General features: G+C 35.7%; 1 protein-coding gene across 2 annotated transcripts; it reads right to left on the bottom strand.

Moving 5' to 3' along the window:
* Positions 1–254: 254 nt before the first annotated feature.
* Positions 255–16,313, bottom strand: LOC123554221 (uncharacterized). 2 transcript variants are annotated; one of them, XM_053548307.1, is made up of 4 exons: positions 8,014–10,462; positions 3,873–3,991; positions 2,545–2,629; positions 255–2,282 (listed from the first exon to the last, which is right to left on the bottom strand). In XM_053548307.1, exons 2-4 carry the CDS (start codon positions 3,981–3,983, stop codon positions 559–561), a joined length of 1,920 nt encoding a protein of 639 aa, XP_053404282.1. In that variant the 5' UTR covers positions 3,984–3,991; positions 8,014–10,462; the 3' UTR covers positions 255–558. The 2 variants fall into 2 exon arrangements, with proteins under 2 accessions (XP_053404282.1, XP_053404281.1); XM_053548306.1 differs by lacking the exons at positions 255–2,282; positions 2,545–2,629 and adding exons at positions 14,625–14,709; positions 15,965–16,313 and having other exon boundaries at positions 3,872–3,991; positions 8,014–12,215.
* Positions 16,314–17,750: the final 1,437 nt, after the last annotated feature.

Below are 17,750 nucleotides of genomic sequence, written 5' to 3'. Positions count from 1 at the left end.
ATGATTATTTAATCTCCATAAACAATACCTTTATAAAACATGACATACTGACACAGTTATGGCACTACTTGACTCGGTAGTTGACTTTAAAGCGTACACTTTTAGTGCAGTTTGGTAGGTCCGTCCACAAATGTTTCTGTTGCATACGATTCCAGTGTGGTTGACTAATACTGTTGCCAACAAACGAGAGACAACAAGAATAGTTTTTCACCGGTAGGGAACTTCTGTTTTCCCACTGCAATACTCGATCACTTGTTTTTCAACTTTATTGGCACAATCGGCAAATAAATTGCTTAACACAAAATACTATGGCAAGGACATACGTAATGAATACTCACTATGTTCATACACAGTCAAGAAACTAGCCACATTGACTGAAGTTAATACATCTATCATTTCCTCACTTCTTTTGTCAGTTACTTTCGGAGAACCCACAAGTAGGGACGTACTGGTGCGGAATTCGCTTGTACAAAGTATGATGAAAGAAAAAAATTGTACAACCCCTACAAAAATATCTGTTGACAACTTGGTACGAATGTAAATGAAGGCAAACAAAATCTAATCTGACGAGAAGTAGTAATAACCATCGTCTTCTGATAACCACTTAATGTCAACTGATTCTTTTTCATCTGATGAATCGACATAATATCCATCGCTGTCGACGGGGACGTAGGGCGAGTTCTGAAATACAGTTCCTTTATAAGACTCACTTTGAAGTTCGCAGTGTGGACAATTGATGTGACACCGAAGCTTGTTTTTAGGTAGTTCAACAATAAACAAATCATCCTTCAAGAGATGGTCACGAAGGTCTTCGCAGTCGTTGGGTAGCGGTAACTGATTCCAGATTATATCTTGATCACTCGAACACCTTGCCGCAAGCATTTCCTCGTGAGAAGTAGACTGCAGTTTACATCGTTTGCCATCAGTTGTGTTTCGGAACCAAACTGTGTCACAAAAATTATATCTAACACGAGCCTTGCTTCCAAAATGGAATTCTTGCAACATATATTTTCTGGATAGAGACGGTCCATGAAGTCTGTCAAGGCAGACACAACGCTCGTTATTAAAAATTAGAAATCCATCCTTGTTTTGAACAACATTGTCGTTGTCTGTAGTAGCTACTTCTATCCGTTCTAGTTTGTAGTCTACAAGATCAAATATGATTACATGATTCTTCGATTCAAGAAGAAAAGCGGCGGCGTATAGTCTGTTCATACACACTTTCGATATATGTTCACCTTGCAAAGAAAATATTGGTGACATTTTAACGTTTTTTTCTAGTTCTAAATGCCCAATTTGTATCACCGAGAATGGATGATCTGAATTATTAATCTCTCCCAAAACGTATGAAAGCATAAACGATTTTTCACATTCGTCTGCTAAATTGTGTGTATCTCTCAATCTTTTGTTGACATAAGCGAATACAGTTTTATCTCTCACTATGAAAGTTGATTTGTCTCTCCAATAAACATCTTCCATTTCAAGTCTGTATCTGACGCAGTCATCTGTCGCAAGATTGAGACTAGTCAGTTCAGGACGAGATCCAGTTCCAGCAAAATAAATTTCAGACATAGAGTTTCTAACGCCAGTGATATTACGACATTTACTGTACAGGTGCGATCTTCTCTCAAGCAATTTTGAATTTAGTCTGAACAACTTCTTCTTACGCATGTCTATACAATAGAAAAACTCCTGTCCTGCTATTACTAAGACTTTAAGACCTTCATTACTATTGTTATATGGTATTGCCATCTCATTTATTCCCGTTATTTTACTAAAAGCGGCGTCAAGCTTTACCTCTTCCATAACTGATGCAGTTACCTCTTGAACATCGATGTGCTGAAATAGGGGCATCATTGTCGCCTTTGTCGTGCCAGGGTACTTTCTAAACCAACGTAAAAGAAATTTTATTTTTTCGTCCATTTCAACGTAAGAAAACCTATTGTCAGAGAGAAGATATTTGACAGAATCTGCCGAAAGATCTAGCAGTCTATCCTTTTTAAACATCTGCGGTAAGTGACTTTCAATACATTGGATGCAACTTTTGATTTCAAAATTGAAAGCTGCACACAGCTGCAATATCTCGATACAATTTTCTTCGGTAATTCGTACAGAGCGCAAGTAATTAATGCATGCTGACTTGAGATTTGTCAGTATGAAATAGTCTGCAAGTTCTAACAGACTGCGTACATTTTCTAGATTTATTGTTGGTTTCTTTCCATAAAGAAACATCAATGCTATGTTTACTGTTTCTGGTGATCCAACGGTCATCTCAATCACACCTGAAAAAGCAGTTAATCATTAAGATACTCCATAGGTCATAGGGGTTATTTATTTAATTTTGAAAACTTTGCAGATCTGCATGTTTTAAATGGTGTTAAATGTTTGATATATTCATAGTTATTACGGCATACATTTTTAGGCCTTAACCTTTTATAACATACATACATGTTGCATTGTGTATATGCCGAACTAAAATATATGTACATACTCATAGTTATGCAGTTGGTATTGGTAACGAGAACAATAGAATAAATCACTTACCAGTCTGTCCCTCTAGAAAATTGCCAAGAACTAAATTTTCAAAGAATGGACTGGCAACCAGCACACATTTATGGAATCTTTTCTCCTAAAATTATAGGATAGAAAATAAATATTTTCAAAAAGTGAAAGTAAAACACTAGTATATTAAATCTGTGCTTATATTTGCATGGAGCAGAAATCACGGTGTTTATTTTGTGCATCATTTAATGCTGGCTCAGTAAGATACTTTTATGCAAATGAGAAAACGATATTCTTGAAAACGGTATTTCAGTACGTTAGTTGTATTTCGGAATTCATTTGAATTCTTCTGTGGAAACGAAATTGTAACTGGTAGAATTTTGAACACATTTTAAATTACATGGCAGTAATTTCAAAATTTTCATTTCCCTATCCTGGTTGCCCGAACAGCATGTTATTTTAGTGTAAGTATAACTTTGATGAAGACAATTTGCCTAGGCACTGATATGTATATAAAACCTACTGTATTGTATTTGCCAAAGATTTCCATAGACAAATATATATTTTGCCGAAAATCATTAGAAAAACCGCTTTGTAAAATTATTATTCCGTCCCCTTGACTAATGTCTGCAAGATACAAACTATCGTAAATCACTATCTTTGATGCAAATAGTTTATAAGCGTTACTTAAAATCCAAATTACTTCCATTTTACTTTGATAACGCAATATTGACAATATTTCAAGAATATTAGATCTGTTACATATAATACTGCCTAACTGCCTTCGTGGCACTGAATCACTACCTTTAATCTTTTAATCGGTCACCGTGGCCCAGTTGTTAAGGCGGCCCCCTCGGGATCGGGAGGTCGAAGGTGTGAGCCCCTTGGGGAGCGTTCGTCCGGGGGATGTTTGTCATGGGACTCGTTCCGAAAAGGCCGGTTCGTGAGCCGCGAGCTAGTTAAATGAATGGTTACCGACTTCTATCCGCCTGGCGCCTGGCATAGTGGTAGGAGTTGGGAGGTAATTGGTACGCACAGTAAAGGTGTCTCATAAGCCAAATTGGCTGGCCCTTTCAATAGGAGTGACATTATAATAAAGAAGACCTTTACCTTTACCTTAATCACTTTTAATTAATATTGTAACACGATTCAATTTTCTTAGGAAATAATGTTTCCCAATAGAATAAAATCATTGTTTGGGTTCAGACGCGAAGTAGTTATATCACGATGCCGTAGTCCGTGTTTGCGCGTTTGCATAAGCGCCAAAACGTCAGAACAACAAACAAGCGCTAATATGACAAATACCTTATAATTATTACAAACACGCCAGAACGAAATTGCAGAAATCAGTCACCATATTAAACACTTACCCAGTGTCCTAATTTTACACTGATATCGCAAAATATAGACTGTTCCTCAACTTGCTGCACAAGCAATGCCCGGTTTGATTGTGACTTTGTTTTGTTCTCATCGACCTCCATTTATTTTTCTGAAGAACAGAGTTTCTTTTTTATTTTTTGTTAACTGTTCAGAGAAAAGGTAATTAGCAACAATCTGCCTGTGACAAAATATATACTGGACATATTTCTTTTTTTTTCTGTTTGTTGCAAAATTGCTATATACATAGTTTCAGTAAAACTTCAGTAAAATATCCCGCAAGAGTATTAGCATACTTTTGTGTATAGGTAAAAATTAAGATATTGAAATTATTAACAAATATTATTCATGTGGTATAGACGTTTTAGCTCACCTGAGCAATGCTCAGGGTGAGCTGTTGTGACCACGCTGTGTCCGTCATGCGTCCGTACGTCGTCAACAGTTGTGTGTACAAGACATCTCCCCCATAACCACTGAATGGATTTTGATGAAACTTGGCATGGATGTTCCTTAGATGGTCCTCTACCAAAGTTGTTCAAACGGTTCCGCTTGGTTGCACACAGGGGCCACCAGAGCTAAAAATAGAAAAATCTTCAAACGACACCTCCTCCTAAACCGATGGTCCGATTTTGAAAAAAAAATCACAAAAATGGTCCTTATGTCACCCTCTACCAAGATTATTCAAATTCTATTGATTCGTAAAAAAAACATGGCCGCCAGAGCTAAAATAGAAAAATCTTCAAACAACATCTCCTCCTAGACCGATGGTCCGATTTTGAAATAATTTCACACAAATGGTCCTTATGTCACCCTCTACCAAAATGTTCAAATTATATTGATTCGTCAAAAATCATGGCCGCCAGAGGGCATGGTCACTTTTCCCTATATGTATATAGTGGAAACTTTAAAAATCTTCTTGTGTGAAACTGCTGGCCCAATTTTAGTATAATTTTACACAAATTGTCCTTGTGTGACCCTCTATCAAGATTGTTCAAATTATTTTGATTCGTCAAAAAACGCCGCCAGAGGGTGTGGTCTGTGACTTTTCCCTATATGTATATAGTGGAAACTTTAAAAATCTTCTTGTGTGAAACGACTGGCCCGACTTTAGAATAATTTAACACAAATGGTCCTTGTGTGAATCTATACCAAGATTGTTCAAATTATTTTGATTTGTCAAAAAACATGGCCGCCAGAGGGCATGGTCACTTTTCCCTATATGTATATAGTGGAAACTTTAAAAATCTTCTTGTGTGAAACTGCGGGCCAGATTTAGGAATAATTTTACACAAAAAGTCCCTATGTTACCTTCCGACAAGATTGTTCAAATTATTTTGATTCGTCAAACATGGCCGCCAGAGGGCATGGTCACTTTTTCCTATATGTATATATATAGTGGAAACTTTAAAAATCTTCTTGTGTGAAACGACTGGCCCGACTTTAGAATAATTTAACACAAATGGTCCTTGTGTGAATCTATACCAAGATTGTTCAAATTATTTTGATTCATAAAAACATGGCCTCCAGAGGTCATGGTCATTTTTCCCTATATTTATATAGTGGAAACTTTAAAAAAAAGTTCTTGTGTGAAACTGCTTGCCCGATTTTAGAATAATTTTACACAAATGGTCCTTATGTCACCCTCTGCCAAGATTGTTGAAACTATTTTGATTCGTCAAAAAAACATGACCGCCAGAGGGCGTGGTCACTTTTCCTTATATGTATGTAATGGAAACTTTAAAAAACCGTCTTGTTTGAAACTGCTAGCCCAATTTTAGAATGATTTAACACAAATGGTTCTTGTGTGACCCTCTACCAAGATTATTCAAATTATTTCGATTTGTCAAAAACATGGCTGCCAGAGGGCGTGGTAACTTTCCCTTTATGTATACCATACTTGTCCAAATTATTGCCCTAAGGTCAAAAGATGGCCACACCCTTGTGTCTGACATGTACTTACATTGGCTTTTATATTTGAAAATCTTTTTTTCTCTGAATCAATAATAGGTAGAGCCTTGATATTTGGCATGTGATATATGGCTTGTAATGTCTACCGTAATTTTTCAAGTTATTACCCTAGGTTCAAAAGTGTGTGTGACATGCATGTAAACATGTATAGGTTAACATACAAGAAACCTAACTCTGTACTTATACAAGCACACTGGAAGCCTTGTACACAGGAGACCGCTTTAGTTTATTTATTTATTTTGTTGGGTTTAACGTCGCACCGACACAATTTTAGGTCATATGGCGACTTTCCAGCTTTAATGGTGGAGGAAGACCCCAGGTGCCCCTCCGTGCACAATTTCAGCACGAGCGGGCACCTGGGTAGAACCACCGACCTTCCGTAAGCCAGCTGGATGGCCTCCTCACGTGAAGAATTCTACGCCCCAAATGAGGTTTCGAACCCACATCGATGAGGGGCAAATGGTTTGAAGTCAACGACTCTAACCACTCGGCCACGGAGGTCCCCGAGACCGCTTTAGGGTCAATGATCCTCTTGTCAAGTAGTATTTATATCGGAACTTTTACAACAAATAATTTCGTGCTGACAGTTTGGAAACGAACTATTTTTCTCGTATGATACACCTACTAAGATGGCTTTAAGCCATGTCAGAAAGGCTATCTAAGAATTTCGTTCTAGACGTGTCCAGGTGGGGGGCCAGGGGGCCCGGGCCCCCCCCCCCCCCCCCCCCCCCCCCCAGCTGGCTGGCTAGTTACGATTTTTATTACTATGGGCCCCTCAATTAACAAATTTATACACCAGCGCAACTGGCTCGATTTGACAGCAATACACAGGCTAAAGAGCCATAAAACCGTGTCCAATAGTGGAAATTAGCCCCAGGCATGTCACAGGTAAAAGTTTATCTGTGCATGCTTCATTGATCGCTTGGTCGGTACTTGATTGGGTAGTGGAGAAACTATTATGTTTTTTACTCTTTGGAAGTGTTATAAAATGATCATTACATTGTTGGTTTTGTTAAGTAAATCATAAAATGAATTTGAAAATTGAAACATTGTGATGGTTGTATTTTGTTTTTACATTAAGGCACATTCCCCAAATTTATTAAATTGATACATATTTATCCTACCTTTTTATTTTACAACAATTATGAATTTGAAACTACTGTATCAATTTTACTCTTTTGGGTCCAATAACCTTACTTAAAAACTCTCATAGTTTTAAAAATAGTTTCTCAGTAAATCTTACAAAACGTATCTAAAACTCGTTACTTATGAGGGGTTTTATACATAAAAATATTTAATATGTGCTGAGATGTTATAGTTTGTACAGTCAAAGAAGTATAAAATACACATCTATTTATTTTTATAGATCTTTGGTACAGTTAAGAGTTCATTGTCATTTGAAATCTGTGATGTAAATAGTAATTGTCATAATACTTCGTTTGTTTTGTTGGAAATCTAAAAACATTTGGCCATTTTGCAAATAGGATACCCTTAATAATTAGACTAGCCACTAGACTGATAATTTCGATATTTCTATGATTTTTTTTTCTTTTTTGTGTTCATAGAGACAAAAGCCAGTCTATTCTAGAGATTTTCTAAGAGGACTGATGTTAAAATTGTAATATTGGACATAGTATATAGACTGGCTCAGTTCACTACATGAAATCATAAAAATGTGAACAAAAATCATCATAGTCTAGGAGCTAGTCTACTTAATAATCATCTTAAAACTTCAACATTTTTTTTCAACTGGGTATCATACAGAAAAATAAGTCCATACACTGTGACTGTACAATCATACATACATTGAAAAGGCTTGATGAAATGATTAAAAAGTAGACTTTTCCTTAAATATATAATACATTCATGCATCCTTAAAGGTGTTTCAGGTAGCAGGAAAATGCATCTATTCATGTGCTATATTAAAAAAAATTCACAATCGGGAGGGGGTACCCCTCCCGAACCCACCTCAGGTTGGGCCCCCCCCCCAGCAATCAAATCCTGCACACAGGCCTGCTAGTTATGTTTAACTTGTTGCAGACAAGGTAACCTAGATGATCATCATTAGCACATATCAGTTTATTAGATAGCCTATTTTTATATTTCAGTAAACCTATGAATACATAAAATAATTCAAGCATTCAAGCAAATTAAGTAAGATCTTACCTCTAAGGCTTTCTTCAGTTTCTCAATAATAAAGAAATCACCTTTTTATTCAATAGCGTACGCATTTTCGAAAAATACATTAAAAATCGTATCATGCAAAGCCTGAACAAATCGATTGATCTTAATTAAACAAATAGTGTTTAAATATTATCTTTTATCGTTGTAGAAGACGATATATAATGTTTACAATTGGACGATCATTGATCAAGTTTAAAAAGTACATTTATACAGGAATGTCTAATACGGGGAGTAGACAGTCAATATAAATCAATACATTTATCTCAAATCCTGTCGTCCATACCTGTAAATATCGGCCAGCCGTTAGCGATTGATATTTTGTTTTCACCACTATCGATTAGCGTGTAATTAGCGTAATTACCTCCTGTTAATCATGGAGCTGCATCACTTGTTGTTCAAAGGGTTTATCAATCACATGTTAATTGGCGATAATTATAGATGATCAGAGATTGATTTAAAGGGATTCTGAAGGAAAAACAGCATGCGACTGCACGTGGTGATATGCTTAATTATTATAAACTAACTCGAGCTCATTTCCCTGTATAAATATTCAAACCTGTATCGATTTTAGTTGGTTTTGAATAAATAAAATGTCAGCAGAAAGTACTCTTGTAGAGTCATAATTATAATTATTGTTTATAATGTTAGATTTCTACATACAGAAACATTCTTTTTGCACGACTCAAACGAAATTGTTGTTTAACTCCCAACAGTTAATTTAATCGTAAATCCGATTTGTGAAATATACGATGTATTTAAATTATAATAACAATGAAATTTAAAAAAGGCCGGCAACGAAGTTACATTTATTACTCTAAACTATAGATAAAACTGCAGAAAAATACTTTAGGTTTAACACTCACTTAAATGGTGAAGAACAAAGCAATATCATAAAAAATATTTTCAGGCAACAGTTTACAGCTTCGACTTGCTAATTTTATCAAAATACTCTGAATCAACAAGGCAAATAGCATGTAAAAAACGACGTCTTTCTCTCTGGATAAAACAAGCCATTTTCACAGAGCGAAATGTAACAGTAATGTAGATATTTTCCATTTAAAAACAGATGCAGGCAATAATTTCAACAAAAAATGCAACAATTGCTTTCCAAGACTTTCACTGAAACTGTAAGGCGCAAGGGTGTGGATAATAGCAGAATAACCTACGGCATACGCTTCCATTAGACGACAGCATAAACTAAGATAAATGCCGCATTCCAGTCCCCGTATCAGTTGTTCCAGATTTATATAAATTAAACTCAAGTTTCTTTTTACTTTTGCATATCCTTTCCTTTCCTCGTATCAATATGTAAATCAAGTAATAGGTTTTGGTTGTTTGTTTGTTATGGATCGGCGGGTAGTTAAACTAACCAGTGTTCCTGGGTTAGATGTACCAGTACAAACCTGATTTCCGCAAGTAACTGCCAACTTTCCCACTTGAATCAGAGGTGGAGGACGAATTATTTCAGACACAATTTCATTGACCAAACCGTCACGGAGAACATACGCCCCGCTCGTCGAATTCTCAATCCCGCGATCCGTAGATCTGCGCTCTCCCTCTTGAGCTAAGCGGGCGGACAGAAGTAACAGGTAATATATAGAGATTATATATATTAGTTATAATACAAATGATACAATGGTGAAAGTTTATAAAATAAAAGCACATAATTGAACATAACTGAACATAACTTCGTAACAGTACGACTTCTGCCAAAGGCACCGCAGAATGCAAACCCTGTCGTATGATTGAATCAATCCCCCCAACAGTCCAGAGAACATCTACACCTCGAAGTATTCACCGAAACAAAGTTCAAATCTTAATCTTGATATAATGGCTTAGCAAAGTAGCAACGGGAAAACATTTTTATCCAAATTACTTAGTATATTTTAATAAACACTACTAGTATATTTCTTAACCTTATGAATAAAAGTCACCAGAAAACTGTCGACTTTCTACTTCTGTTTCTTTATAAATTATACATGACTCAAACTGGAAAGCAAATGAATTAGAAAGACATTTAAAAATGTTTTATATGGGCAAAACGTACATCATTATTAATATTATACTATTCAGGATAATCGTAATTTACGATCATATGTGAATTGTTATTATCCGGACAATAGCGCACTGGACTTCGATATCAATAATGTGCAAAACTATGTTATATACTTGTATGACTGACTACATTCGCAGAAAATTGCTTAAAATGTCATGTTTACTAAGTAACAGGTCCATTGAATAAGTGCGTTTCTTTCAAGTTTCAAGTTAGAAAGAATTGAATGGGATAATTTCACAAATACTTTTTTAAAAAAAAAGGTTTAAGACCAGCATTATTTCATGAGCAAAACTTGCATTTTCATGCACTCCCAATCCCGATCTGTTGCGAATTTGTGCGTGTAGCTAAAAATTCCATAGGGAGTTTTGTCAGGAATGTTACATAAAATCGAAATTGTAATCAGACTCAGATTCGTATGATGTTTCAGAGTAGTCAGATTCATGCGACATTTCAGAATCTTTATCCACAGACTCACAATCATATGATGATATATTAGAGGATTCAGATTCATACGATTCTATATCACTGTCATCACGTTCGGTGAATTCATCACGATGGATAACTTTACAATGTGGACAATCAATCTGACATCTCAATTTTCCTTTCGGAATCTCCACCATACATTGTCGTCCATTTTTCCACGAAGTTTGCATAAACCGTCCCAGACGACTATTTCTCATATGATTTCCTAACAGGAACAACTTTTTATTTCTATTTTCATTATCACCAGGTAGTGGAAGCAGCTTCCAGTTGTTTGCGCAGCCAGTATTCAGCATTTCATCATGAGTTACATAGTGTAGAGCCAATTTACGTGCCATGCTATCTTCACTGTAACGGAAGCAATATTCGCCACAAAAATAAAATTCAGATTTAATGTCTGAATTTTCTTCCATCAGAAGACTTATTTTTTGAATCAAATACTCTCTCGAAAGACACGGACCCATTAAGCGTGAGATGAAGACACAGCGTGCTTGATTGAACAAAACAAATCCATTGCGAGTCGGAATAATCTTGTCCATTGCTGTGATGCCTAAAGGTACTTTCACTAATTTGAAATTCGCAAAGTCGTAAAGAAATACACACTTCGCTGACTTTGTAACAACTGCTAATGTTGACGATTCGTTGAAACAGAAATAGCATATCATTTGGTCTTTCAAAGCAAAAATGGGAGAAAGATGGAAAGATTTTCTGCCTGCATATCCAGCGTATACCACGGAGGTGTCATTTCTTCCGGGCTGTGAACAGTTAGTGCAAGCGAAACAAATGTCCTTGTGCATACAGAAGTGTTCTATTCTGTAAGCAGTGGGGAGAACAATTCGATACATTTTCCATTCATCTGTCACGAGATTTAGACAAAAAACGCTACGTGTTGGATACTGAATATTGACAAAGTACAATTCAGAGGAATTTCTCGCACCAGCTACTTTTGGATACAAGTCCTCAATTTTTGTGTACGTTTCTGTAAAATATACATAGTCCATCCTGTACCATTCTTGTCTATTTAAATCCAAACACCAAAAACAACCTTTCTTTTTACCATCTGGTACGAGTAAAACCTTGTGATTGCCTGAAATATTACACGGACGTTTTTCTAAAGCATTTATACAAACTTCTATGTCACGAAGAGGTGAATCTTGGATGATATCCTCTAAAACATGTTTGTCTACATCGTCAAAATCGATTTTGTTCAACAGCTCTTTAACACTTTGCTTCCTCTCATCAGTGTTCACTGTACACCAGCGTGCTAAAAACTTTAATTTTTCTTCCGTCGAAACATATGTAAGTCTTCTGTTAGATAAGAGATGTTCTACAGAATCCTTTGTGAGGATTACCATTTGCGGCTTCTGTAGAAGGCGCAACAAATGACCCTCGATAAATTTGTTCAGATCAGGGACTTTGAAGTTGTATACAGAGGATAAATGTAGAATTGTAATGCAGTCTTCGTCTGAGATATCGCATGACCTAAGCCAGTTGATACACAACGACTTAAGATTTTCAATCATCAAGAATTCTGCCAATGTTAAAAGGGATTCTACGTTTTCCTCTGTAATTTCTGGCTTCTTTCCATATAAAAACATCAACGCTTGTTCAACAGTTTCTGGTGTTCCAACGGAAATTTGAATAACTCCTGCGAAAAAACAACAACAAAGAATATAGGGAGTATGCAAAGTGAAGCTTTGGAAACAAAAAGACCAAAGTATTGTGGATACTATATGTGATTCTGATAGAATCATGAAAAAAGATGCATAACGTTATATTAGATTGCTGCTACCGTGTATTAGTGGTATCTTACTGGCAGTATTTAGTGGTTGACCAAATACATAACAATGCCAAAATACATTAATCAAACAAAATACTGTAAATATTACCAAATGCTCAAAAAGTTCAAAACTATTCAGTTTAACTAACACTCAAATGTTATACATGATACCAATTCATTTATTTTCAATATGTTATATAACACATATTATGGCTAATTATGCAATAATATGATAGGCTTATGGAAGCGCATTTAAACTGAACCCGCCGAATTGTGAGGTAAACAGCGTTCTTATCCACTTTGTCCTTACGTCCATTTGAAAACATTAAAGGTGATAAGAAAGATTGTCAGAAAATGAGTCAGTTTGAAATTTTCTTGAAAAAGAATGACTAACATCCTGTAATCCTAGAGCAATGCCAAAAGAATGTGTGAGTGTGAGAGTCACGTTTAATACATAAAACACCCCAACTCGTATACACGATATGTGTTGCTGATTGTAATAATATGTCACTAGCTGTAGATGCAGAGAGGGAATATCTGGTCCAAGGGTAATTGTTTTTGAGGTACCTAGTGGCAGATTATTTTCTTGCATACCATACTTTTCATATCATAGAATAGATAAAGTAATATAAGTTCTTTCACTGGTTGCAGGTGCAGATGGGAATATCCGGCCTCGTGGTTCTGCCGAGTCACCGTGCAAAACAGTTACCCGAGAGCCGGATGTTCCCATCTGCACCTACAGTCAATGATAGACTCTTTTTTCTTACATACCATATTCAAGAAATAGTTGTAAAAATAAAATCAAACGAAGACTTTGTTTTTAGAACTGTTAACAACAGCGTATTTCAACAAAGCGTGGGAAATCAACGTCCGTAAACAGCCGGTTTGTTTTATCGCTTGCAGCGTTATGTTATGTATTTCTAAAGAAGTTAGTACGTTTTTTTTAATCGATAAATATACTATAAGTAACACAGAGAAACTAACATGGTATTTAATTTTTATCGAAAATTCAGAACAATATATAATTAAAGCACGAATCGTTAGTGGTAATTAACAGCACGAGAGTCGTCTGGCATTTGGGTACCAGATGGGTTTTGCCAATATGGAAAAAATACCGGAAGCGCAATATCGGTGTGCAAGAAAATTTATTTTACTGTCATGAAATAAACATGCATTTAAACTCGTTGTAAGTATACATTGTTTCTATTGTTCTCATAAGATTACCTATTTTTAATCCCCCGAATGTGGGCATATTAAAATCGCACTGTCCATCCGTGCGAGCGTCCGTGCGTGTGAATATTTGTCCGGGCTGTAACTATGCCATCCATTAAGGGATTTTGAAATATTTTGGCATATATGTTCATAATGAGACGACGTGTCATGGACAAGACCCAGACCCCTAGTTCTAAGGTCAAGGTCATACTTATGGGTCAAAAGTTAACAGGGTCTGTTTCGTGTCCGGTCTATAACTTTGCCATCCATGAAGGGATTTTAAATTAACTTGGCAAAAATGTTTACCATAGTAAGACGATGTGTCATGCGCAAGATCCAGACCATAGCTCCAAGGTCAAGGTCACACTTAGAAGTCAAAGATTAACAGGGTCTGTTTCGTGTCCGGTTCATAACTCTGCCATTCATCAAGGGATTTTGAAATTACTTGGCATAAAATTTAATGTTCCCCATAATGAGACAATGTGTCATGCGCAAGACCCAGACCCCTAACTCTACGGTCAATGTCACACTTAAGGTTAAAGGTTAACATGGTCTGTTTCTTGTCCGGTCCATCGATGAAGGGATTTTAAATTTACTTGGCACAAATGTTCCCTATAATGAGATGACATGTCAAGCGCAAGACCTAGACCCCTAGCTCCAAGGTCAGGGTCACACTTAGAAGTCAAAGGTTAACATGGTATGTTTCTACTCTGGTCTATAACTCTGCCATTTATCAGGGGATTTGAAAATAATTTGTCACAAACGTTAATCATAGTGAAAAAGTGTTTCGCGCTCATGACCGGGGTCAAGGTCAAGGTCACAGAATGATTCATACCTAAACTATTCTAGCATATTCTGCGCAGACAACTGTTACAGTAGCATTCTTGGGTACGCTTCGGGGGTATTTGTCACTAATAGTGACAGCTCTTGTTTTTCATTATTTTACTAAAGTGTTAAACTTATTTATATTTTCTAAACAGTTCTTTTGATGAAGGTTGTTCCAAAAACAGTCTTTGTCAATTTATCTTAAACTAGCTGCAAAACTACATAGTGTCTCAGTTTCACCTGTAACTCTTTCCCTGAAGTTGCTTTTCATCGCATGCTCAAAAAATGGACTGGCAGCCAAAACACATCGGTGAAATCTTCTCTCCTAAAACAAAAAGAAATCTAAAATTACAGTATTATATTCCTTTTTCGTACGACAGAAATTATTCTTTACGACAGAAATGTATTTTATAATTTCAATAAAATATTTCGCTTTCCAAAGAACTTAGTTTTAAATGCTTTATTTCACTGTTGTTGAAAGAGTAATGAGATAAGATGGCAACAAAATGTTGTTTAAAAACTGGGGAACAGACTTACAAACTCTTCAGATAACCCCGTCGTTAAATCTGTTGGATGTTTTAAATGTAAGTAAGAATATTAATTGTTTACGGAGATTAGCTCTTTACATATACATTTGATTATCATTTATCATAGGCACTATCGAGAAAGTAAACTTTTATGGTGTTCTACAACACTGCCAACTAAATTTGTGGCTTTTTAGTTTGAGTCCCAAGCGGTTACCCCGTTTGTCTACCCGTAATTGGTATCATGGGGGTCGGGGAACCATCCCATGTTTTTCTTCTTACAGTTTTTATAATATTCTTCTTAACACATATTATATTCTGGCATAAAACTGCTGTTGTTGTCTTTTTTTCTGAGGACTTTTAACAAGAGAGAAAACGAGTGTTAACAGAGATTCTCACGCTCACATGCTGTTAAAACACTTTATTTTTCTGTGGCAAAGCGTCAACATATTACGGCTCCAAAACGGATAATTCAAAAACGTCGACGTGAAAAAAGAACGCACAATTCATGGAAATCTAATGACGTTGAGGAAGAATAAATTCATTTATTAGTATTTACGCATTTCATGCTAGAATAGCGTTAGCGCCTGTTCATTTCGTTTAATAACATTTTCAGAATCCCTCGATTCGCCCTCGCTTTAACGGGCTCGGGCATCAACAATCCCTCAGGATTCTGCAGAAGTTTTAACAGGAAAAAAATGCGTTATCTCTATATTACAAACATAGAACATAAACATGAGTAATTGAACGTCAAATATATTTTTTCAACATAGGCATAGGAGATACAAAAGCAATCAAATGATCGTTGATAAAAACAAGGAAAATGAAATATTTCTTTGTTCGTAAATTTATTGAATCACTACTTTCATGTTCAACGTGTAGTTTTTCGCATCGCCTGAACAAATTTAATGACATATATTCATATAACAATATTGAGAAGTAAACACAGGAAAATAAATCAATATTTAGAATTTTTAATATTGACACGAAAATCATGGAAAATGGACAAGGATGGTTAGCTACTTTAGATATTTCGATAATATAGAAGACACTCACCCACTGTCCCATCTTCACTTTGATGTCACATAACACTGATTGTTGTTCAACCTGTTGCACCAACAACCTACGATTAGAACTTGGTTTGATGTTAAATTCTTTTATCTCCATTTTGGAATATTCCACAAGATATAACTTCTTAAAGTGCAGTCCACGGGATTACGCTGAATGTGTTTAAAACTATCGTGCGTTTACAAATGTCAACACTAAAGTCATTTGAAACAAATCGAACGGTATGTTTTAATCACTAAACCTATATCTTTAAATAATGTTTGCTATGACAGAAGATAAAATCTGGCAAAAACTCAAGTCACGCGATTGATTAAATTTTCCGAAAACCGATCAACTAGGAAGTAAGTGTTAAGAAAAAATGTTGTATGTTGATTTATAGAGGGACATAACATTAATACTTAACTGGGATATTTACATATCGAAATAGTAAATATACGGTAGTATGTTTAGGACATGTATTTTTCTTTTCAAGTTAAATTATTTCGTGTACCCGACTTCTTATCTCGAGCGCAGGACATCTTATTTCGAGCGTTCGACATCTTATCACGAGCGCACGACATCTCATTTCGTGCGCTCGACATCTTATCTCGTGCGCTCGACATCTTATCCCGTGAAATTATTGAGTTTCACTTCCTGTTGTAAGTGTACGTACAACGATTAAAATACGTATGTAAGAATTGTAAAGATATTTTCCAGTATTTAAACTTGCAAAAATTGTAAATATATATTCCAATCTTTATACTTTACAGTATACGCTCAGGCAAAGCAAAATTCATGTAAGTCTGATAACTTTTTAAAGGTCCTTGACCATATACATTTCCATATGCTGTTAAAGTAATACTATTTCGTCCGGAGGTATGATTTTAAAATTATGAAAGTCTCGTTCAGATAAAATTTTATTCTGTCGAGTTTCTCTGATCGAATCATTTAGACTGTCAGGAGATCTATCCAGCAAGTTTGTGAAGCTTTTACAATCTCTTCATAATAGCTTCTTCCTGGATAGTGTTATTTAGAGGCTTAGGTATTTAAGAATCAAAGAAAATATCCAAAGTCCTACACTTAAGTTACCATTAATGTTTTAAATACAAATACTTTACGATTCAAATCTCCTTTTTTATATGGCATAGATCTACAAAATACTAGTTTATGATCTTCAATTTGCTGAAGGAATTAAACATTTGCCGTGATAGTACAGATGTAATTGCATGCAGATGAACACTTGACGTTGCAGATGAACACTTGACGTTGGACAAAGTGTGGTCATAATCGGTATAAGCTTCTTAATCTTCAATATATCTAGCTGTGCATAATGATATAGTAGTAAGTTTTATTAATTGAAAATTAAATAATTCAAAAACCAAAATGACAAACTACATGGTGATGATATTAAACACCACCCTCTTATGAATACCATTTTCAGGTACCACGCACATAATTTCAGATATACAAAATGACTACACAATAAGTAGCATGGATGATGGAACTATATAACAACAGTAATGTCTTCCATGAAATACTTTTCATAAATGACAAGCTTCCGCTAGCATCTTTCTTCTTTTGATACACTTTCCAACCATGATCCAATATTCTGTTCAATGTTTCGAAACTGCTGGCCGTGATAAACTTGGCCCATCCATCGTGGCAATAATATCCTACAAAAAAGCGTCACAAAAATGGTATCTAACACAGCCAGGAGTCGGTCTGCCTTGCAATATCCCAATATAGAATTCTTGCGACATATATTTCCGGGATAGAGACGGTCCATGAAGTCCAT

The sequence above is a fragment of the Mercenaria mercenaria genome, chromosome 7 (genome assembly GCF_021730395.1).
Source record: "Mercenaria mercenaria strain notata chromosome 7, MADL_Memer_1, whole genome shotgun sequence".
In the NCBI taxonomy this organism is placed as follows: Eukaryota; Metazoa; Mollusca; class Bivalvia; order Venerida; family Veneridae; genus Mercenaria; species Mercenaria mercenaria.
The sequence above is the reverse complement of the archived record's forward strand: the minus strand, read 5'-3'. Positions and strand labels throughout refer to the sequence as shown.

What these genes read in the sequence shown, in the direction of transcription:
- LOC123554221 (XM_053548306.1), bottom strand. Translation starts at nt 16,075, where the DNA reads ATGGAGATAAAAGAATTTAACATCAAACCAAGTTCTAATCGTAGGTTG. An exon ending in AAGTGAAGATGGGACAGTGG is followed by an intron (nt 14,710 to 15,964) that starts GTGAGTGTCTTC and finishes TTTTTGTTTTAG; the next exon opens with GAGAGAAGATTTCACCGATG. An exon ending in CTTCAGGGAAAGAGTTACAG is followed by an intron (nt 12,216 to 14,624) that starts GTGAAACTGAGA and finishes GTTTTTTCGCAG; the next exon opens with GAGTTATTCAAATTTCCGTT.